General features: G+C 40.0%; 1 protein-coding gene across 3 annotated transcripts in view; it reads left to right on the top strand.

Moving 5' to 3' along the window:
- The window catches only part of phactr3a (phosphatase and actin regulator 3a), a 41,901-nt gene extending 19,018 nt beyond the window's left edge, over window positions 1–22,883 (top strand). Inside the window, exons 2-12 of one of the 3 annotated variants that reach the window (XM_078950780.1) lie at window positions 8,057–8,218; window positions 9,583–9,750; window positions 10,687–10,902; window positions 12,068–12,296; window positions 12,875–13,125; window positions 15,947–16,100; window positions 21,286–21,341; window positions 21,447–21,508; window positions 21,595–21,735; window positions 21,930–22,006; window positions 22,348–22,883. In XM_078950780.1, coding sequence (XP_078806906.1) covers window positions 8,057–8,218; window positions 9,583–9,750; window positions 10,687–10,902; window positions 12,068–12,296; window positions 12,875–13,125; window positions 15,947–16,100; window positions 21,286–21,341; window positions 21,447–21,508; window positions 21,595–21,735; window positions 21,930–22,006; window positions 22,348–22,363 — 1,532 coding nt within the window. In that variant the 3' untranslated portion in view covers window positions 22,364–22,883. Of the gene's footprint in view, window positions 1–8,053; window positions 8,219–9,582; window positions 9,751–10,686; window positions 10,903–12,067; window positions 12,297–12,874; window positions 13,126–15,946; window positions 16,101–21,285; window positions 21,342–21,446; window positions 21,509–21,594; window positions 21,736–21,929; window positions 22,007–22,347 lie in introns of all 3 variants that reach the window. The other 2 variants (XM_023956515.2, XM_023956514.2) reach the window with 2 other exon arrangements.
- The last annotated feature ends 2 nt before the right edge of the window (window positions 22,884–22,885 follow it).

Raw genomic sequence — 22,885 nt, 5'->3', positions numbered from 1 at the left:
CAGAAATACTTACACGGTGCAGTGCTGGCTAATTACATATAGCCTTAGTTTATACTTTACCACTATTTTCATCTCATCACACTCCAGAATAAAGTATTTTGATGAAAATGCAGTTGAAGCAAAAGATATAACAAAATATTAGTCCAGGAGTAACTGTTTTGGGACAGACTGTTGCTTTATGCATCATGGGAAAAATCCAAGCACCTTGGGCTTACAGAGATGTACCATTCAAGTCCTAATTACATAAGAATCTTATTAAAAATGGATTACATGCACTGTGTATTACATTATTTGTAATAAATTGGTTTTTTATTTTGAAGCATGGTAGTATTCCATCTTTTTTCAGTGTGTGTGAGCTAAAGAACATAAACGGTTTCAAAATAAGGGGCCTTCACAGTGACAGGAGGTCATATCAGTTCTTTTATGAATTGTTTACAGAGATAATTTAAGTTTTACTGAAGCACATTATACACTCCAATGAAATTTTGTTTTTAACATGTTCTAGTGGTATTATTCTGATGATGGAGGAGATATATAAAGAAAATTAAGCATAGGATTTTATTTCTGAGTATTTCTTTATTCAAATTGTTGTGAATCAGGAGCAGACGAAAAAATGTCGCTTGCTTAAAATAGATCTTTATTTAGATAGGTCGTCATTTGACATTGTCACACATACAATGAAATTAAAAGTGCCTCCTGGTCAGGGCAGCATTCATACCTTAAAAAAACCTAATACTAAAAATAATAAATAATACATAAAACTACATAAAAAGTGCTTCAATGTGTTATATTGTTAAAAACCAGATAAATGATAGTATTGAAAATAATTGATATGAAAAAAACTTCCACAGTATCACAAATTTACAAGAAGAGGTCCAGGTTTAATGTTTTCTAGCCACATTTAGCTAGTTTAAAACTGTTCTTAAATCTTTTTGTCCTTAAGGCCTGTTCACACCGGGACGAATTTCGCACGCGATATTCGCCGACGTTTAACGCCTCGTGACTAAACAAAGGTTACCAATGTGAGTGTGCACACCGACGCGAAAAACGCCACCCGTAAAAGCGTCATCTTTTAAAAAACGCCTCGGGTTCGTTTTTTTGGTTTGACGCGCCGCGTCAAAAACTATACGACCAATGAGAATGGCGCTAGTGGTATTATTCTGAGTGTCTGGAGCTTCTGAAGTTACAGTAAAACACAACTTGGGGGCGCTCAAACACAAAACTGTCTTGCTGAGCACACATACGTAACGGCGAAGAAGATATACGCCAAGTCGCGTCTACACTGCCGCGAAGAAATAAGACGAAGAAGATGCACTCACTGACGGACATTCTAAAATATCCCCGAAAATGCTCATGATACATTTTCTGCTCTTGTACCAGTCGATAAAACTATCTCGTAAAGGCGTCTTTTCCGGCGTCTTTCATCATTCAACAGAACAATAATTTCTTCATCTCTGGAACTGGAGCTACTGGTGCTTGAAATATTCACGTTTTCTTTGTATGATTCTGACAAGCGCGTAAATACTTGCTCTCTTCTTCTGAGTGAAAAGCGAGTTTAAGAAGCGTAAAGTTGCGCAGCGCCACCTTGTGTACAGGGGTATTTCTGTTTTACATTAAGCGCCATCTAATGTCAGGGAATGAATTTGCATGTTCACTCGGCTCATCGTCAGCAAAAATCGCTTGGGAGTGAACACAAAAAAACGTGTTGAAAAACGCTGGCGAATAACGATATCCGTCCCGGTGTGTACAGCCCTTTACTCTGCTTGGTCTGTAGCGTTTGCCTGAAGGCAACAGATCTTACAGAGAGTGTCCAGGGTGTGAAGCGTGAGGGTTTCCAGGGTGGGGAGAGGGCAGCCAACAATCTTTTGGGCTGTGATGACCCGCAGCTTTCCTTTGCGGCACTGAACATCTGCTGAACCAAGTACATATGCAGTATGTTAGTACACTTTCTACGGGGGCATGGTAAAAGGTCACCAGCAGTCCTTGGTTGATGTTATTCTTCCTGAGTAACCTCAGAAAATACAGTCTCTGCTGGGCTTTTTTCAGCAGCTCACTTGTGTTCATACTCTAGGTTAAAGCTCCCTTCCATGTTGACTCCCAGGAAGAGGAAGTCTGCCCCCCTCTCCACGCAGTCCCCGCTGATGAATAGTGGCAGTATGTCTGTCTTCTTCCTGTAGTCTATAATCTTTTCTTTGGTCTTGATGTGTTGAGGAGGAGATTGTTGGTTGGACACCGTATACCTCTGTAGGCCGATTCGTCCCCATCAGAGATGAGCCCCACCACTGTGGTGTCATCAGCGAACCTTACGATGGTGTTGCTGTGGTGGGCAGGTGTACAGTCATACGTGAACAGGGTGTAGAGCAGAGGACTCAGTACACAAGCCTGGAGGAAGCCGGTGCTGAGGCTAAGTGCAGTGGATGTATGTATGATGTCCCACTCTGACTGTCTGCGACCAGAGTGGAATCTGCTGATCTACAGCAGTTTCCAGATTGGCAGTCATATAACTTGTCGCTGTGACTTAGAAGCCACAATTGGCCGGCAAGTAACTTCCTACCCCGCTATGTTCTCCAGCATCCACTTTCAGACAAATTGTTTTCCTCGTCTGAGCTGGCATCTGGCTCAAAATTGTACACTTTGATGGCTCGAATATTGCTGCATGCACCAGTATTGTTAGGTTGGGGTTTCTTAGGGGCTATAAGCTAGTGGGAGAGAGTGTAAACAAAGGGTTGATGGCGAATGGAAGTGGGCTTACTCAGTTCCACCCACAACTCAGAGACAAATGTATAATAATTTCGAATAATCTCCTGTCTCTCTGTAGAAAATAACGCAGGTTTTCTGATTTGGGCTGAAAATTAAAAGACGACTGGAAATGTTTTTAAGATGACCAGAGTGGGACTTTCAAATCAACGATCAGAGTGGACCCGGAAGAACAAGGCTTTTGATCACTGGAAGCAATTTCATGCGTTACAGCTGGAGTTCACCCACTTTTCATTTCTCATCTCTCTTCAGTCACAAAGTGAATTTCATCCTAAAAACATTCACTCTCACAGATCACCCACATAAATCCGGGTTGAACGTCCTCTGATCAACAGTTCCAACCTCAACCCCACAGGACTGATTGATCTGTTCCTGTTGGGCTTTGAGTGAGTGATTAGTGCAACCATGCTTGCTGACTTTCTTTTTTTATCCGGTCTGGGGACCACCACAGGGAAACTCAGACTCGGGCCCCCTTGTAGCTGTAGAATGAAGGGTCTTGCCCTAAGGACCCACACTGGATAAAGCTCATCGCCCCCCCCCTCATCCTCGCAGCTGCTGCTAATATTCAACAACTGTTTCTTGACCAATGGGGGGAAGATTCCCCATTAAACCATGCACTCCATCATTTATTCAGTTTTTTTATGTTAAAAACATATTCCTCTATAAAAATTTCATTGAATTTATTTATTTTTTTACATTTAGGAGCCTTAAATTATCTATTTTTGTTTTTTTATGTTTTATGAAGCTGAATCCTGCTAAATAGCAACTTTCACGTTTGCACATTGTCATAAGCATTTGCATACAACCAAAAAATAAATAAAATAAAAAATTAGTATACAAGTACGAGATGGAGTCATGTACTTTAAGGAAATACACAGAAAGTTTTTTTAAACATTCAGGAACTTTCCAAAGAAAGTATTTTCTGATGTCTTATGACCAGAATGTCAAAAAGAAACTTAAAAATATTAGGAATTTTTGAGAATATTTGTTCTATTGTTGTTTTTCTGGCTCAAAGCAGGCACCAAGGCATGTGATATGGCTTTCAAAATCCTTTTCCAATGCACGTCTCTGCTTTAAATGTATCATTCCGTGATTTAACAACTAAGAAAATTATACTAATTAGTGAAAAGTCTCAGGGGGTGCCAACAGGTGTGGCAGTTTGTGGTTCTTCCACACTCTACTGAGTCTATAAATCTCCAAATCAAAAAATTACCTGTTTGTTTCTTCAGACAACAAGAATATCAGAAAAAGAACATCTGACGAACTTTCATAAACTCACCTCGGCTTTATATCCCACAAATTCATGTTAATTCAACATAGAATAAACAAATGTGCTTACCTTTATAAAAGGTTCTTGTCATATTGGGGATGGGAGATGATTTGCACTTATTATGAACCTTGATAACTATTTATTGTGCTTTATTGGTTTGTTGGTATGTCAGTAACAGTGGCAAGTGGTTTAGAAACCACTTAAAAGGGATCAAAGGAGAATGGAAGGAGTACATGTCTGAAATCTATGAGGACATCACGGCCAATATTCTTGTTTTTTTTTGTTTCATTATGATAGTATTGTTAAGTATGACTATTTAATATTTCTTGGTGTTGCTTCAGTTCTTTTAGACTCACAAGCATCCACAGCTGTTTTTCATTTGTGTTAATTGTCCTCAGCATACATAAGTGTCTGAGTTTTCATCTGCCTTGTTACCTTTTTGTTGCTCCCTAAAAGTTCATGGGGTTATGATGTTTAAGTTTGTTATTATGCCTGTAAGTATCTTTCACCACGCCTGGTCTCCTGTATTCTGGGTCCCACATCATCACTTCCTGACAGAAAATAACATTTAAAGTGAAAACAGTTTAGAACATCTATCCTGTCCCTGTTCTTGATCATAGTACTCCTGTTACTTTTTTGTTTTTGTCAAAATAAAATTATATATAAGATTTTGGTAGGCATCCTCACTGTCCATTTAAAAAAACAAAAACTTTAAAGCGTATTTTTAAAGCTAGGCTAATGACAGCATCAGACTTTCCTCTGCTGGTGTGCTTTTACTTTTATTTTATTTTTTTGCTTTAATCTTTCCCCTTTTTTATTTTGGCACACATTTATACTATTTTGCTTTCATTGTTTTAACTTTTTAGTTCAAGTTTAGAGCTCTTATGATGATGTTAAGGCGCCATGTAAATAAATTTGAATTGAAATTAATATTTTAGTATCACTCATTGACAACCATTTAAGAAACCCCTGAAGAGCAGGTGAAGTTAATGTGATCCACATGAGGGATGAAGAGTATTCTGCAAACTCCTCGCTAACTTCACTAAAATCAAAGCACTGACCCAGCATCAAGCAATAATTTTTCCTGCCTTAGATTATTTTTTTTAGTGGTTTTTATTCACACATTGCATGCCTTTTCAGCCTCTTTGCTAAAGAGTCTTACACTCATAAAACATTTGTCTTACACACTGATACACATTCAAAACTTGACTCAACTACATTTTAGCTAAAGCACTAATCATCCTAAGCTATTTTATTTAGATTTACCATCAGATACGTTTTTATTATTATTGTTGTGTTTTGCTATTGAAGTTATGCTTTAACAAAGGAAGGCTTTTTTTTTTTTTTTACTTAAGGTAGGGGGATGAGCTGCCTGTGTGTGAGCATGTGGGGGAGGTCTGAAAGGCCTGAAAATGCTGACAGGCTGGGTAAGCAGGGTGTGGTGGCACACTAACATGCTCTGTTTTAGTTTTCCTGCCAAGTCACATCATCAAATTGCCTTCTTTGTTCCTCCTAAATAATTCCTGAGATTGAACTGCCCCGGTGCGCTGAAGGGCTCAGTGTCTGCTGATCAAATCTGCCCGCATTCCAGAGGACATTTTGGACTTTCTATTGTCAATTCAATCATTTGTGATGATTTTAATTACATTCTGTGCAGACCTGTGAGAGGATTACAACCAACTATTGGCCCATAAGTGAGCATGACTCATGGATTTTATTAAATCTTGTTTGCCTGAGCGTATTAATTAGAGCGGCACATCAGCACCACATGGCGAATGAAGTTCATTCATGCTTATCTGACACACTTTTTATTGCGTCCTCACCCAGCAGTTGAGAGAAAGTCCCCGCGCTTGCAGGAAATGCGCTGAACCTCCATGCTTTGTTCCGCTGTCATTCTCCCTGAATCTCCCTGACTTTTATGAAAAATGAAGTTATTTGTTATGCATTATAAATAGCTGCTCCATGATTGGACGAGGCCAGATTCTCCTGCAAGCTCTTCCGTATAGCAACAGCCCCCTCCCAACTCTTCTTCCAGCCACTTCTTCCTGGAATCCCCCTTTTTTGTCTCTCCCCCTCCCACCCCCCTCTCACCCACCTCTTCCCCTTCAAACAGAAATCCAGACAGACCTCCATGTGGCTTCACCATCTACCCACAATGCAATAGGTTAGGCTACTGGGTTCTGATGTGACAGTTGTCAATGTAGGGGAGCTTCTTTCTCTTTTTCTCCTCTTCCTCCTCCTTTCCCCTGTAAGCTCTACTTTCCCCACCCCTTTTGCTGCCACTGCTGCGGCAGCATCTGGATGTTGTCGCCATGGCAACAAGAGTGGGCCTGACCCCACCTCCTCTCCCCTTCCCATCGCTCTCATCACACACTCTCCCTCCTGCTGCCCCTCCCGCTCCCCTTCTCTTTCTTCTGAGCTGTCTTTTTTGCCTCCCTGTGAGTGGCTGCGTTTCTTTCAATCTTGACCTGGATTTTGCTTCCGCCGCCATGTCTGCCCACCCCCGCCGCCTCCCCCGCCGCATGTGTGAAGGTGCTGATGAGGATGTGGAGAGATTGGCTGGTCCTGTTTCTGGGAACTTTATTTTTTCTCAAACTGTTTACATTCCCAACACTTATTTTACATCATCATTTTTGCATTTTTTAAATTTCTCTCCTGCTTTGCCCCTTTTTTCCTCTTGCTAATGCATTTTTTTCTCTCCGACACTATTTTTCATTACACACTGCCACATTCTTCTCAATGCTTTAACCACAATTTTTTTTCCATTCATTATTCATACCTTTTTATTTGGTTATTGTTGAATTTTTTTCTCTTTACACCCAGTGTCGTTCTCTCCTTTTCTCCCTACACGTTACCTTCATTTCCCCTTTTCCTTCCACATAACTAATGCCGTTCAGGTGAGAGTCCACTCCATCACTTTACTCCACAACAGACCCTCAGCATCTGTGCGACCCCCCCCTCTTCCCCTTTAACAACCTTCAGTACAAATCCTTTCCACCCCCTTTAGGCTGATTAAATGAACAGAGGTGCCAATTTGTGAGCACAGATTCTCTCTTTCTTTGGTAATTGTCAATGTGAAGCATGTAACTGGAAAACCATGGAATGTGATGTGCATTGCTGTGTGTCTTTTTTTCCTAAAACCTGAGGTGTTGCATCACTCTCTGCCTCATGCCTCAGCCATGAGTCAGAGCTGTCATTCAGTCAAACACAAGTTTCCTCTATTTAAAAAAAATGGTGGCTGCATGGTTTAACTAATTCAGGACTGGAGAAAAAAGAAAAAGAGAAATATTGCCAGAATTTGTTTCTAAATTTGAGTTATTTTTTATTTATTTAAAAATATCTTGTGAAAAAAGCAAGTTTTTTTTGTTTCATTTATCTGATAATTGTTTAACTTTACTTATAACCCTAATATTGTTTTTTTTGGCTCCATTACTTAAGTGCTGAGTGCTTTTGTGTTTTTATTACCTAGAAAGATTTGGAATAATGACATTTGAAATATAAAGAAGAATCATACCTCAAGTTCATCTAGTTTGAGACATGGGCAGAGGGAAGGTCAAGCAGCCGCATTATGACATCTGTTAGAACTGATTTCATAATGCAGCAGAGTTGTTGTTCTTCAGAAAGTAGCAGGCAGACACAACAAGACTGTCATTACTTTTCTTCTAGGCATAAAAAGGATGCTATTTCAGGTAATTCAGTGAGCCAGATGCACCTGTTGGTCGGCAGGGAAATACATCATCTGGGAGGCTGTTTGTGTGTCTGCGTGTGCGTTTAGATTCTTTTAAAGATGTGGACTGTGGCTCATAAAACATGTTAATTTTTGTGAGACTGAGGAAATATAAAACTGTATTTTTTTTATGTGGTGAGCATACTGATGTTTTCTCTCTCCACTCTTTTTTTTCTTTCTCTCATTCTGCATTGTTTTTCCCTCGTCCCATACCTCCACCTTTACTCCCAACCTTCACACCCTCCTGTGCTGTCTTTCATTGGTCTGAAAACCCTCGGACCCTTCCCCTGTCATCACAGTAGAGCTCGTGGACCAGCAGAGGGTGCTCAGAACAGGCTGCTTGGTGAGCGGCGTTCACACTCCACCCATCCGGCGTAACAGCAAGCTGGCCAGCCTTGGGCGACTCTTCAAGCCCTGGAAGTGGAGGAAAAAGAAAAATGAGAAACTCAAGCAGAGTTCTACAGGTACAGTGTTTGGTCTTATACCGGGGGGAAAGGGTTTAGGGTTCAGCATTCATGCTCTGGAGGCTACATTTCTCCTCATGTCTTCTAATGAATTAGGCTTGGGAGATTTTAGGTGAAGCAGTGTGTTTTTTGTAAGACAGTGGTCCCTTGTTTTTTTCAGGCTACAGACCAGTTTCATGTGAGAAAACATTTTCAAGGCTTAAGTGGGTGTCCTACTTATTTAATTATTTATTGAAGCCATCAGTTTTCCTGAACTTCTTAGGCTAAAGTTTATCTTCATCCTCTGTAAATATATCTGCAGCTGCCTTAAGCTTTATTTGTACTCTAGATTTCACATAGGAACCATTTAAAATGTGATAAAGATTTTAACTTAACCCCTTGATGCTTGAGTTTATTTGCAGCTCTAAGAAATCACTTATCTTTGCTTTCATGTAGATGCTAAATTAAGGTAATTGTGGAGCAGAAGTGGTTTGATGCATATTTGAAGGATTAACCTGTAAGTGTCAAAGTGGAAGAAAAGTTTGCCACAGTCTTCATTCAGCCTCATCTGACTTTTAAGGTGAGACAGATGAAAAAAACAAAAGAGAAAGAAATCAGAACCACTGTTGTAAGGAATAAAATGTACCTGACACAAATCTGGCAAATAAATATAATGCAGGAAATGACAAAAAAGTAGAAAGTACTTTTATTTGTTTTAGTTTTGAACATTACATTTACATTTTTTTAGGTATAAATTAAAAAAGTAAGATGCAATCAGTAGTTCTGTAAATGTATGTGTCACACGCAATGCAGTACAGTTTCCTTTTTTCATCTGAAATACAGTTTCATACGAGAGCAAAATGAATCATAAAGTAAAATTAACTGATGTGTAACTAGAACAAGTTGGCAAAAACATGAAATCCTGAATTTAAATGTCTACGTCGGCTCTGTTTCAGAGATTAAATTGTAGTTAAAAATGTCAGACTTGTTCAGATAAATGTGGAACTTTGTGCTAGGAAAGGACTTCTGTGTTGTCCTGTCCTTGCTATGGCAACATTACTGTGGGTTAGTGGGAAGCAACATTAAGGCTGCTGAACACAGGACTTTCTATATGTGATGCTCTATTAAAGAGCCACACTGAACCAAGGTGACTTACAGAGGGAAAGTCATTCAGTGAAACATTAATTGCATCATCGGTCTTTTGTAAATTCTCCTTCAAGGGGGCTGCGTTCAAATAGGTTGAACGGTTCTCATATAAACATCTTGTAGCCTCTAAGCGGAAGTTCATTTTCTAATGGGGAATTACTTATGAATCAATCAAGCAAGATTTTTTTTATAAGCCTTATCTTTTGACATGATTCAACCCTCTTTTTCTCCACTCTAAGATGTAGCATTGTCCAGTGGTCTCCTGTGCCATGACCCCAACTCTCCCACACAAGGCTGCTGCTCCGATGATTCCGTCTTGCTTGGAGGATTCGGGGGATCTTTGAATGCAAACCTTACTGTCAGCAGTGTTGAATACCTTGGTCCTGAGGAGGACCCCCCCCATTCTGGTAGGACAGTGGACTGTCACTTCATAGATTTATTTTTTATTTTTAATCAAAGAAAGCTATGTATAGTTCTTGATATATTCCTGTTGCCTTTGCTGAAGGAATTGGGATTGTGAAGCTTGATGACAGTTTATCTGAGTTATAGCCAAAGAAAAACTTCTTAATCTAAAACTGAACCGTGAGAGATTGCCTGTGAACTTTTACCTTTTTTACACATTTGTACTCTGCAGTCATGAGGGCTGGACTCATCTCATTGTTTAATCTTGAAACAAAAAATCAACCTTAAAATGAATTCGTTTTTTTTTTCTATAAAGTTCTCCAAAAAAAACATTTAACTTCAATTTCTAAAAAAAAAAGAAAGTTAGAGGATTAAGAATTGTTAGGATCAGAATTTATTGTTGGTCTTGTTTTCGGTAACTGTGAATTATTTTACAGTCTGATGTCTTCTTTGACATTGAATTAGTGCTGAAAGACTCTACTTACATCTACTTGATCCAACTCCATTACAAAGGAAAAACAGGATAAAAAACTCTGTATTACTGTATTTAAATAAAATATCTTGAACTGCTTTAGGTTACATTTATGAACAAAAAATCCTTTCCTTTTTTCCCTTAAAATCTTGCAAAAATAAAGATTGATGTGACTTCTAAAAGGTTTGTGATAATCACAGGTTTGTGGCATATTTTCAACAAATACCACTAGAGGGCAGCAAAGACAAATAAATCTGATTTTTCAGTCTGTTTTGAAGAGATGTGAAATCTTTTTATTTTACTTATTAAATACATTTTTGTAATATTTTACCACTACTGACTTGAATTATTTAACTATTATCCATAGTTAAAAATTACAGAATAAACTTTAAGTAATTTCAGCTGTAATATAGTATTTGCAAACATTGCAAGATGTTAACATTTCAAATATGCTTTATTTATCCTTCAGTAGCTGGCCCTCTTCAGAACTGTGAAAAGGTCGAGGAAGACGCAGCGTTACAGGATGAAGGAGCGGAAGAGGAAGGGCTTTCGTCTGGAGATCTACCTGAAGGTCTTCAGGACACAAGGGGACAGGTGGAGGAGAGACCAGAGGACGAGGTTCCTCCCAGGGCGTCTCCACCACAAGTACCGCCAAAACATTTACCCCAGTTGAGTTCTGGAGATGGTGAGTCTCTTTGGTCCACATGTGTGTAAACTGCTCTGCTTTCTCTGCACGTCCTTTAAATTTATACTCATAATAAAACACTTTGACAGTAGATTACATCTTTTACCATCATTTTGCTCAGTTATTTGACATTTAAATTTTTAAATGTCAAATCAATTTCAAATTACTACAAAGCCATTATTTATTACGATTATTAGAATTTTTCTTCATAGCCTGAGAGCCACAGTAGAAGCATAATGTGGCTCCAGAGCCTCAGGTTCTAAAGGGCCTATGTCATGTTTTTCTTAAGCCTTTCAGAGTAAACTTTATCCATTCATATAATAATATAGTACCTTTGTCACACAAAAGAACATTTTTTTTTAATGAAACAAATAACTTTCACGGCTTATTTTGCTACCCAGAAGCAAGACATGTTGATCTCTTAGGCAACGCCCTTCGCTCCACGTGGGTGCCGCCCATTTCATGACGTCATCCCCTCTGCAGCTTGTCTGCGTGTCACCCACAAAAACAAACATCTGAACTTTTGCAAAGATGGATGTGAATATTGTTCATATCAGATATAAATAATAAATAAATATATAAATAATAATAAAAGTATTTAGCCAAACCACACCTGCTCCGTGGAGAAATGTTTGTGTTAGCCTGGGGGCTGTTCTTCACTTTTCTACGTCACATTGTGAGAACCCGCTCGTTTCCATGGATTGGGAGGGGTTGGTGCTCGGCGCGCAGGTTTTTAGAGGAATACTCGGAAATGCATGAATGGATCAAAATACCGCTTTGGGGATTATTTTCATGAGGAATGAACATTATACACTTAAAAGCTCAAAAAATAGATTTTTCAAGATATGAGCCCTGTAACCCTTGTGCTATCTTAGATGACCCCACCCTTACATTGACGTGTTCTCCCTACTATGACAAAGGTGGATAAAGGTGGAAAGATTTCATGTAATCCATGGACACCAGTGGGTGGGTTCAGAGCACTGTCTAGTGGGTCTAGATGACCCAACTCCCAATGTTAAAATGCCTAGGATAGCACAAGGGTTAAGAAGAGGAGCATTCGGATGTGTTACTTGACCTTACTGAATGTTTCTTCTTTACGAACAGCAATAAAGTAATGTGGTCAGTCACAGATCCAAACCATCATCTTCTCACCCTCCCCTGTCAGATTCAGGGCCTGCGTCACTCCCCGCTCACCTGCCAAACTCCTACCTCCCCAAGGAACTTCCACCAAGGGCCCCGGAAAGCCTGTCTTCAATGACCCTGCCATTACGGAGGCCCCTGGCCAATACATCAGGGTCCCCCCATCTTGGCAGTTTGATTCTCCCTCCCATGCCCCCCAGCTGTATCATGGAAGAGCTGCAGAGGGCGTTCGCTTCAAAGAACCGACAGGAAAGGTAAGTCGTCCCAGCTGTTTGGAACCACATTTCCTTTAAGCTGCATTAGTGCTTTATAATAACAGACGTTATACACACTCAAAGCCGCTCAGCAAAAGGATCCATTAGTGACAAATTTAGACCCATCTTGCCTCATCTATGACCTCTTTAGAGTTTATATCTGCTTTACAGATGTAGGCTTTCAGATGTAGCTTCCTCGTTTTATCTCTTCTTAAAAACTAACAAAACAGAACAAGTTATGATTGCATTATGCTGCTCAGTGGAGATTTATACCTTAAACTGGACTAGTCCAGTTTTAAACTAGACTAGTCAAGTTTTAAACTGTCCGCGTTTTTCACAGACATACGCGTCCTTAAATCTTTTTCTTCCATCCAGTTACTTTCTAAAGAATTACTGGATGCCTCAAAAATAACTGACACTTTTTTCATTTTTACACAGACAAACGCCTCCAAATCTTAATTCCTATATTCATGTTTGCTGCAAAAATATGAAGTGTTATTGAAGCCAACTGTTCCTCGCTTTCTTGACACTCCGCTAATATTATTCCACCATTTGTCCTCCCGTCTGCGCCCCCTCAGTGTCCATGAAGGGTGTGAGCAGAGCTCCCCCCCGCGCCTGTGGTGCTCTGATGGCCGGCTGTCCCGCTCCTGCAGCTCAGAAAACCAGCACTCGTCTTCTTTTGGGGGCAGCTGCGTAGGAGGTGGAGGGTCCGACTGGCCCAAGAAGGAGGCGGAGGAGAACAAGGAGAACGTACGGCTGGACCAGTGCTTCTCCAACACCTCAGGCCTCCCCTTTGACCTGGACGGCTGGAACGAGTCCGTCATCTCCGGTGGGTTGTTCAACTTAAAAGGTTTTTTTAATTAAGGCGATACAGGCCCTTTCTAAAGAAATTAGAATATCATAGAAAAGTGCATTATTTTCCATAATGGTTCTGGTGCAATGAGCTGGTAAGGTGTATATATATCTCTCTGATTAGAATTTATGTACCAGATAATGATAATTCATGTAAAGAAAATGGTAAGGTAGAACAGGGGTGGGATTATATAAATTCACTTCCTTCTTCTCCCTTTCATGCAATCTATGATTTCATGACTAATTATCCTAAGTTTGATATACGTCTTTGTGTGAATGTATTGTTTTGTGCATTTTTCTTGCTTTGGTTGCTTGAAATAAACCATTTCCAAATCCAAAGATTTCTATGAAAACAATTTGAATTTTCATAGAGTATAGATTCAGGGCCCACTGTTTAATTGACTTCAAGCATTTATTATTTGACTATTTTACCTAAATTGGGGTTCCAGCTCATAAGAAATTCAGAAAACATCACCAACGAATCTTTTGCTAAGCGGCACAGGCTCCCCAGATGTCATTAAATTGGTTCAATGTGGGGAAGACTGCAGTCTTGACAACCAGCCAGAGGACCATCCCATCATTGATCCCCTCCATAGTCTGGCTGAGCCACAAACGTTTAGAGCTAAGGAGGCTGGCTGTCTACAGAGCGCTGTGTCCGAGCAGATCATCAGAAAGTCTGAAGGAAGTGCAACATGTGGCAGGAGAAGATGAACCAGCAAAGAGACGACCATGAGCTTCAGCGGATTATCAGAAGGACAAGATTCAAGAACCTGAGACATCCAGAAAGAGTGGAATGAGGTGGAGGAACAGCTTCAAAACCCACCACATTCAGGAGATTGGCTACAACTGTCGGGTTCCTTGAATCAAGAACCTTCCGAGCCTGGGCCTGGTTTCTCCTGGTTTTTTTGGGAGTTTTTCCTTACCGAGAATTGGGGGGGGGGGGGGGGGTGTCTAAGGGTAGGGATGCTTAGTTTAGTCTGTTTAGTTTAATTTCACAATCAGCTATTGTAGCTTATAACTATTTTTTTTTTTTGTACAATTGCTGGTGTAAAGCCCTATGAGACAACTGTGTTTTAGTATTGGGGTATATTAAAAAAATTGAATTGAAATTGGGCCAATGGAGGAAATGTCTCAACTGGATCAAGGAAAAGAAGGACTGGACTGTTGGCCAGTGGTCCAAGGTCCTGTTTTCTGTTGAAAGCAAAGTGTGCCTTTTGGGAATCAAGGTCCAATGGTTTGGAGAAAGACTGGCGTGGAGCAGAACCCAAGCTGATGAAGGTCTACAGTGAAATCTCCAGCGCCAGTCATGATGTGGGGTTCAATTTCCAGCAGGGGTTTGCTTTCTTAAATCTAAAAGCATCGCAACCGTCTATCAGAATGTTCTAGAGGATTTCATGATTGCTTCTGCTGAGGATTTGGATGGAGATGCAGATTTCCTCATCCAGCAGGGCCTGACCCCAAGCCATTAAAGAAGTATTGAACGTGGACATTTCCTTTTGAAAGTACTTCATTTTGGTTGATTTGATGTGAGTATAATCTGTCTTTAGCATTCTGCAGAAACAGAGATGCAAATGGTGATTTCTCCACAGTATTCTAACTTGTTGAAATTCTGTTTTTTGGTGGATTTTGTGACCTGGCACCACAATTTATGTAAAAAATAAAGAAATACTTAAAATCAATTACACAGTTGGTCCTGAATCTATATCCTATGAAAGTTTATTTCTTTCAAAATAATTATGGGATGAATAGACTATTTCATAAAATCCTTTTTTTTTTTGTATAGTTTAAACTTTTTCTATTGATTTTCTCTGCCTTATTAATGGTCAACAACCATTATATTATAGACAGAAAAACAAGTTGGTATCCGATGAGAAGCCATAACTACAGATAAAACGGTCATTGTTTCTTGCATTATAAACAAACCTGGCTTAATTACACATTGTTGCATTCTCAGGCTTTAACTTCACAGAGTTATTATGTATGCATAAAGCTGTTTGTGGTGTAAACACAGGATACCAAACCTCATATATATATATGTGTATATATATATATATAAATATATATACAGGAAGGTAGATCACAGGGGTGGGGAGGGGGAGCTGCACCACACAGTATAATGAAGATTTTACCAGCAGGAATGTAAACTCTGATCACGCCACAGTGAATCACAAACTAAATTCAAACACTTTTCCTGGAAGTCGCCTGTTCGTGGCCTCAAGTTCATTATTATCTGAGTCATCCTCTAACAACAAGCAAAATGAAATATTAGTTTGGGTATTAAAACATTTAATGCCTGTTAGTCATAGGCAGTGCTTTGTTTTCTTGATGCTTTTTTTTTTTTTAAAGAAGAGAGCAGTGGCGCCTCAAGGAGCGTTTCTCTCTCGACACTCGTGTGCCATTGTGTCTGAAAATGTGAAATGCACATAGGGGATGAAGCGGCTTGGAGCTGGGTGTTGCTTTTAAATGTTCTGTGTGGGATCTTTTACATTTTTATAAAATGTATGCATGCATCTTGCATGGGGTGCAAGATGCTCTTTTAGAGTTGAACGCAGTATCGTGGTTGGAATGATGATAAATGTGCTGCCCACAAATGTGGACCGGAGGTTCTAGGAAGTAATGATCTTTAAATGACCATAAATCAATTGATTAATTTACAAAAAAATGTTGACGTGGAGTTTGAATTGTTTTTAAATTGAATTCAGTTTGCTACGGTTTTTATCATTCATTAGGATGTTGCATTTGATGTTTATTAAGGCCTTCTGGGGTTTATATTAAAATGTTTTACTTTGTGGTTACAGGCACACTTCCTCGCAGGCTAAGGAAGGAGCTGCTGGCTGTCAAACTACGAAACCGACCCAGCAAACAGGAGCTGGAGGACAGGAACATCTTTCCAGCGAGGAGCGATCAGGAACGGCAGGAGATACGACAGCAGATTGAAATGAAACTTGCAAAGTAAGTCCTGAAATAGCAAATCTCTGTACTGTCTGGTTGGAAAAACGTACTTTACCTGCTTCATATCCTCAAACTGGACATGTATTTCCTGTGCAGTCCACCAAATGGATTCTCAGTGTGGAGATTCCACCTGTACAAGCAAATATTAAAATGAAGACATGGCAGTTCGGCGTCTTTAATATGATCCAGGTGATATCAACATAATAGCATCCTAAATTGCCTTTGTCAAGCTCCTAGAAGCACCTTTGCGTTAAAGTTGAAAGTTGCATTGACTTGAATTCCTTCAGTTGGAAGACAACTTCCCCAAATATTCTTTAGGAGCTGATTTTCATATACTTTGGTTCTCAGAACTGGGTAGTGTTTTATTTTTCATGGTAGAACTTCTGTGTATACTTCAGCCACAAAACACATAAGGGGAGGAGCTGCAATCAGAGACAAAAACACTGGATCCAAGTGATTTTTCTAATTATTTCATGACTCGATGCTTCATTGATTTTATAAAAAAAGAAATCAAACAAAGAGTGGAAATAAAGGGTCGTACTGAAGAAACGCATGCAGATTTAGCAGCCTCTCAAATTTTTCAAGTGACTAAAAATTTGTCTTTTTGGTGCAATGAGGGCAGACAAGCACGACCTTCTTGGAAATGTTTTTGCACAAAGCTGCACAGTGGATGTTTATGTTTTGGCCTCACATTGAGGACATCTGCAGAGGTAATTTTGTAAATGTAACTGAGGCACAAATATCCACAGACTGACAGGAAGCGTGAACGTGTCACAAGACATTTATCGATGTAGGGTGCAGCTCAATGTTGCGTAACCTGCTGTGCAGACATTTGTTTGCGGCCAAACTTCATTTGCTAACAACTTTTCCCAAAAAAAAAAAAAAAAAACCTGTCAAGTGCCTGCAAAAAAAAAGCAGCAGCAGGCTTTGTTTTGAAATTTATTGGAGGAAAGCCTTTACTGTTATGTGTAATCAGGTGATCTCTGGTTTGGAAGCAAACAAGAGGGTGAGGTGTATCTGCAGATCATGTGAAAACCCACAGAATAGAGTCTCTAAGACAAAGCACAGCGTGTTATGTAAAGATAAAAGAAAAACAGTTTGTTCAGATGATGTTTTTTTACAGCTGTATACATTTCATCTACCTGCACAGAATCATCCAATGATCTAAGGAGGCCAAGGTTTTTTAAGGGCACTAACCATCTCAGTGACGTGAATCACATTTAAGGAAGATACTCTTTGCTGATTATGAATATACTGTATATATATATATATATAGTATATTTTGATATAGATTGTCTAAGATGTTAAATATGACACAATAAAATACTGTTTGGCAGGTCGTCAGAAATTTAAGTTACATTTTTTTATAAAAATAAATTATGTGGAATGTACCACAAACCAAGTGAATCACATAACACATTTCTGATGTGTTTCTGTTACACTGATGTCACAACAGGGTCTTACGGGTTAAAATAAAACTGTCAATATTTTTTCAATAAATCAGACAGTATTTAAGCCAAAAAAAAAGACATCGGAAGACCATGTTTATTGTGATTTTATGATGATAAAATACTGCTCCACGACTAACCTCTCCATCCAAACTTATTGTTGCTACAGATCAAGCCGTTAGAGCCATCATGAACTATGATGGGTAGTACAGTAATAACACATCGCCTCTCTGTTCTGTCAAAGATAGATGACCGTTCTATCTTTACGGGCTGCAGACCTGGCACAGTGCTGCAGCCGTTTCTAATCTTAGCTCCGGAATCTGTTCAATATTGCATCTCCTGCTGCACTCCTGCCTCTCCACAAATGCGGGGGAGGCATCTCAGCAGAAATAATAGAGGAGTTGGTGGACAATGAGACCCCACTACTGTACTTGGAAGCAGAAGTAAACTGGGAAGAACCTGTTCTGAGCATTTGGCAGCTGAAGAGATGGAATGAAAGCTGCCCACATGCAGGATTTTCATTCCTCCTTCGCATTAGGCGGTTTGAAAAAGGTCTAATTCAGAGCTTCCCCTCTCAAAAGGAATCCCTTAAGGCAGTGGGTGTTTTCTGTGAGTCATTATGGTGTTCTTGGGGTATCTTTTAAGAAATCTGTTTGCAGAAGTCAATTTTTCAATAAAAAAAGGTGGATTCCGCTTTCAAAACCATAAATGTTAATTATTTTATGCAATTAAGGTGACATAACTAGAAAAGCTTCCCCTTTTTCCCATAACTATAACTCGAGTTGTCAAGAGAAACAAAAAGGTTTCTAAAAATAGCTTCAATTGTGATATTCGACACGTACAGCTCTGTGTGTAGTCGTGAAATCCCATTCCTTTGTGTTACTAGGGAGAATATTCCATCAAGACTCCACCGTTTTCTAGACACCAACTGCTGTTGCCTAGCAACCTAGCCACCAGATCAAAATTGTAGTGAATGCTTATATTTACTAAAGCTTTGACTAAACCGTAAATGCAGCATCATAAAGTGAAAGAAAAAGCTTCTTTCTGAGCTTAAAAGCATGAAAAGAGAGGAAATCATCCCTTTGACTTGATTATATTTAAAGAATCTTTAAAAACCTGTTTTTCATTATATTCTGCTCCGATGAAAGGTGGGGATTTCACTCAGAGTAGAAATAAAAGAATGATAGCGTTTTTCCTTTTATTAACTGCAAACTTGGAATCTCCACTGTACTCTTTGTTCTGTTTATTTGTTCTGCAAGACCTTTTTTATGCTGGTGTTTCTTTTTCTCAATCGCTCTTCTTGGAAGAGAATCGGGGAGTCAAGCTGTTGAATTATTTCTTCTACTATTTCTGGACGTCTATTCATGCGTTCTAATTAACAGAGTTACAAAATGAAAAAGGAGATATTTGCAGAATGAAAATATCCTAAATCAAAGCAGTCTCTGTGATAGTTAGATAAACCTAAGTCTGTTTTTATTAAATAAAAATATATATAATATATATATTTATTCTTTTATGTAACTTGATTTTTATATATATTTGTGTGGGCGTGTGGATGTCAGTACCTATGACCTATCTTTTATCTTTCAAAGAACAGAAACTAAAAAGTGTGGTGGGTCTGTGGGAGAAAGGACATAAGGGTCCCTGCTGTGTGGAGGCATTCAGCCTTTTATGTAGGTTTCACCTGTGAAGCTGAACCTTGGTTCTGCCCTTTATGCTGGTTCTCTTTGAGTACCGAAATCCATACGACACAGGAGAAACAGGAAAATGCAGCATTTTATCTCAATGTGTACATTTTTTTTATTTTCTATTTTTATAAGCATCCTGATTTGAAAAAGATGACTGAGTATCAGAGCCACAATGAAGTCGTGTTTTTTTTTCTTTCAAAAATGAAGTTATAGTTTCATGAAAATAAAGTTACAGAAAAAAGTAAAGAACATTCAGAGAGATTCTTGAGCAGTGCACATCCTACAAAAGGCATGTCCAAAGTCCGACCCACCGGCCGACAGTCTCCTGCCATACAAGCAATAATATGTGGCCCCCAGCACTAAGAGCGGTTTGTACTATTTTTGAATTGGGATTGGCTATATTATGTAATAAGCTATTGCAAACTTGGAGGAACAACCTGTGCCTACTTGACCTTCAGAGCCTTAAGGGCCAAACGAGAGAGGAAAAGATTTATTTGTCAGTGTGATGAAAAACCACAATGGTTTGTGCTTCACGTTGTTTAAATTTAGAGGTTTACAGTGAGCACGTAATTGGGAATAAAATGTAACAGAACTCAGATTTAGTGTTGACACAGAAAAAATTGCCAGACATATTTTTTATCCCTTGTGCTATCCTATGACCCCACCACCCTTACATTGATGTGTTCTCCATGACAAAGGTGGATAAAGGTGGAAAGATTTCATGTAATCCATGGACACCAGTGAGGATCACAAATAATTGAAGAAAAAAGGTTCAGCGCACTGTCTTGTGGGGTCTAGATGACCCAACTCCCAATGTTAAAGTGCCTAGGATAGCACAAGGGTTAATTTTCTTTTTGGTGGCGCTATGGTGCAGAGGTAGAGCGGTTGACATCTTATCAAAACATGGCAGGTTCAAATCCCGCCTTGTCCGCCCGTGTGTTGAAGTGTCCCTAAGAAAGACACGTAGCCCCACATTGCTCCTGGTTGTCATAGGTTGGTGCCAGCATTTGGCAGCAGAACAGCCATCAGTGTGTGAATGTGTGTGTTATTGGTGAATGAGACTGTGACTGTAAAGCACTCTCAAGGGGCCTTCAGAAAAATGAATAAAGCGCTATAAAAGCATTTACCACTTCTTTCTGGCCTTCAAATCAGAAATTCACCATTTTTTAGGTTAAAATGTATGTAGATAGATTTATGTTTTGTCAGAAAAATGGAAATATCCTATTGCAATAAAACTGTCATTAGCTTATTTGCATTTAGTGTTGTAATGAGGGTTCCCTCACACAGTTTCACTCACTAATTCTGACCATCTTTGCAAAAAGTTTGGACAACATAGATTAAACAGTTATGTTCAAATGTCTTTATTGAAACATTTTAAAAGCTAAATGTAACAGTTCATTTCGAAAAGCACAACTTTTTCCTTGTAAAATGCATTTTCTGATGTATAATTAGACCATTTTTATACTTATAATTGTACGGCTGCATTCTTGTAATATTTTGACTTTTTTTCCACATATTTATGTTTCTTTTATGGTAGAAAAAACCTCAAATGAAACTGCAGTACAGTTTTGTGTCAGTAGTAGAGTATTCACGACATCAAGGTCGGGGTTTCCTTCAGTGGCTGCGAGGCTCCGCCCCCAGCAAATTATGCAGGCAGTTACCAGGGAGACTCGGGGAGTCCCGCCCCGCCCGCCCATCACGACCCGCTTGAAAAGCGCCTGCAGTGGATAGTGGAGAGCAAACCCCGCGCCGCCGCCCTCTTGTTTCCCCGCTCCTGCAGCCGACATGCTGCTCGGCGACTGGAAGGAGTAACTCAGCGGACGATTCTCGTTTAGGAGAATTATTTTTGCGCTTCCATTTGATTGTTCCAGATGTGGGGAGCGCCTCCGCACAAGCATCACAGCCGCGGTTTGGATGCCAGATGGAAACATAGGGGATTCCTCTCGAGAACGCGCATAGTGCAGAAACTCCAGCCGGTCTAACGGAGGACGGGGCGGGGAAAGTTTGAGCGAAAATGGTTCAAAACGTAGTTTTGGTGTTTTTCCGCAGGAGACTAAGCCAGAGACCAAATGTAGAGGAGCTGGAGAGCCGGAATATACTGAAACGTGAGTGCTGCCTGATGATTACATGATTATCTACATGATTATATTACATGATAATAGTTTATCGGCTTTTCTAAATTTATTTCTATGTTTGTTTTCTTTTTTCAGAGAGAAATGATCAGACAGAACAAGAAGAAAGAAGAGAGATCAAACAGCGGCTAAACAGAAAGGTACAGACAGGCAGCACTGACATTTCTGTGGGGACCCATCAGGATCAATTCAAACTTTAACGCCATCGTTTCCTCACCTTTTCCAGCTGAATCAGCGGCCGACCGTAGATGAACTCAGAGACAGAAAGATTCTGATTCGATTCAGTGATTATGTGGAGGTGGCCAAAGCTCAGGACTACGACAGGAGGGCAGATAAGCCCTGGACTCGCCTGTCAGCCGCAGACAAGGTGTGTATGGATGCCCATCTTTGATCTAATGACCATACAGGCCTGACAAGTTCAGCTCAGAATGAGCGTTTTCATCCATTTTCTCAAGCTGTTCAGCTATTTGGTGTGAAGATGTCTTCTTTCTCTCCTCCTGCTGTCACACTGATCAGAGGCTGCAGCTCAGAATTGAACAGTTTGTTTGTTTTTCTCAACAGGCTGCAATCCGAAAAGAGCTGAATGAGTTCAAAAGCACTGAGATGGAAGTGCACGCCTCAAGCAAACACCTAACAAGGTTTGTATTCGGAAATGCGCGTCTGCAGTAGCGTGTGCAGCACGCTCAGTCTATTCTGGGATGCGCTGGTCTATATTTAGCTCCCCCTGCTGATAGAAAAGACTGTAGTAAGCTAAATATAGATGGGAGCGCTTCTCAACTGGGAGGGGGAGGCGGTCCCCTGAAGATCTCCTACTATCAGGGACAGCTAGAGAAATGTCGCAGCGTCCTCAGCTGATGTACCAGTGACCCAGAAGGAGAACTGGACAGTGTTTGCCTGCTCAGCAGCTCTGATTGTTTAAGCTAGTGCAGCAGCATCTTTGTGATGACAAAGGCGCCTTACGCTCGCTCTTTCTGCACAGGTTTCACCGGCCATGAAAGCGGAGTTTCTTCTGTGAAGAAATGGGAAACCAATACATTTTCTGAAGCTGCTAGACGCCCCCTAAGTGGTGAGCGTTGGAGGCTCCTGGAGCTTTCTCGTCTTCAGCGCCTCATCAATTTTCTTCCAGCACTCTCATATCATCAATATGGAGGAATGCCTGCGGGAGAAGCGACGGCGGGGATGTTTGCAGCAGAGACTTTGGCTGAGACTCTTGACTCTCAGGACAAGAGCGGAGCAGAAAAAGAAAAAACAATCTCATCATTCTTGTGTTGTTTTTTTTGTACTAATACATGGACTTCTTTGACAAAGCGGTTTGGATCCGGGTCGTGGGGAAGAAGGTGTGCATGTGACCAGCTTCACTTTTATAAATGTGTCACAGGGACTGAGCAGGCCGCTGTTGGAGACACATTTGATATGAACTGTATGTACAGTGTGTCCATCAATGTCTTCAATGAAAAGAAAACAAACCTTTGTAAGCACTTCTTGTCTTCAAAATACATCTTTTGTAAGAATTGACC

Source organism: Oryzias latipes, chromosome 7, assembly GCF_053564925.1.
Source record: "Oryzias latipes strain Hd-rR chromosome 7, Olatipes_Hd-rR_3.1".
NCBI classification, from domain to species: Eukaryota; Metazoa; Chordata; class Actinopteri; order Beloniformes; family Adrianichthyidae; genus Oryzias; species Oryzias latipes.
This window is presented reverse-complemented; position numbering and strand designations above follow the sequence as displayed.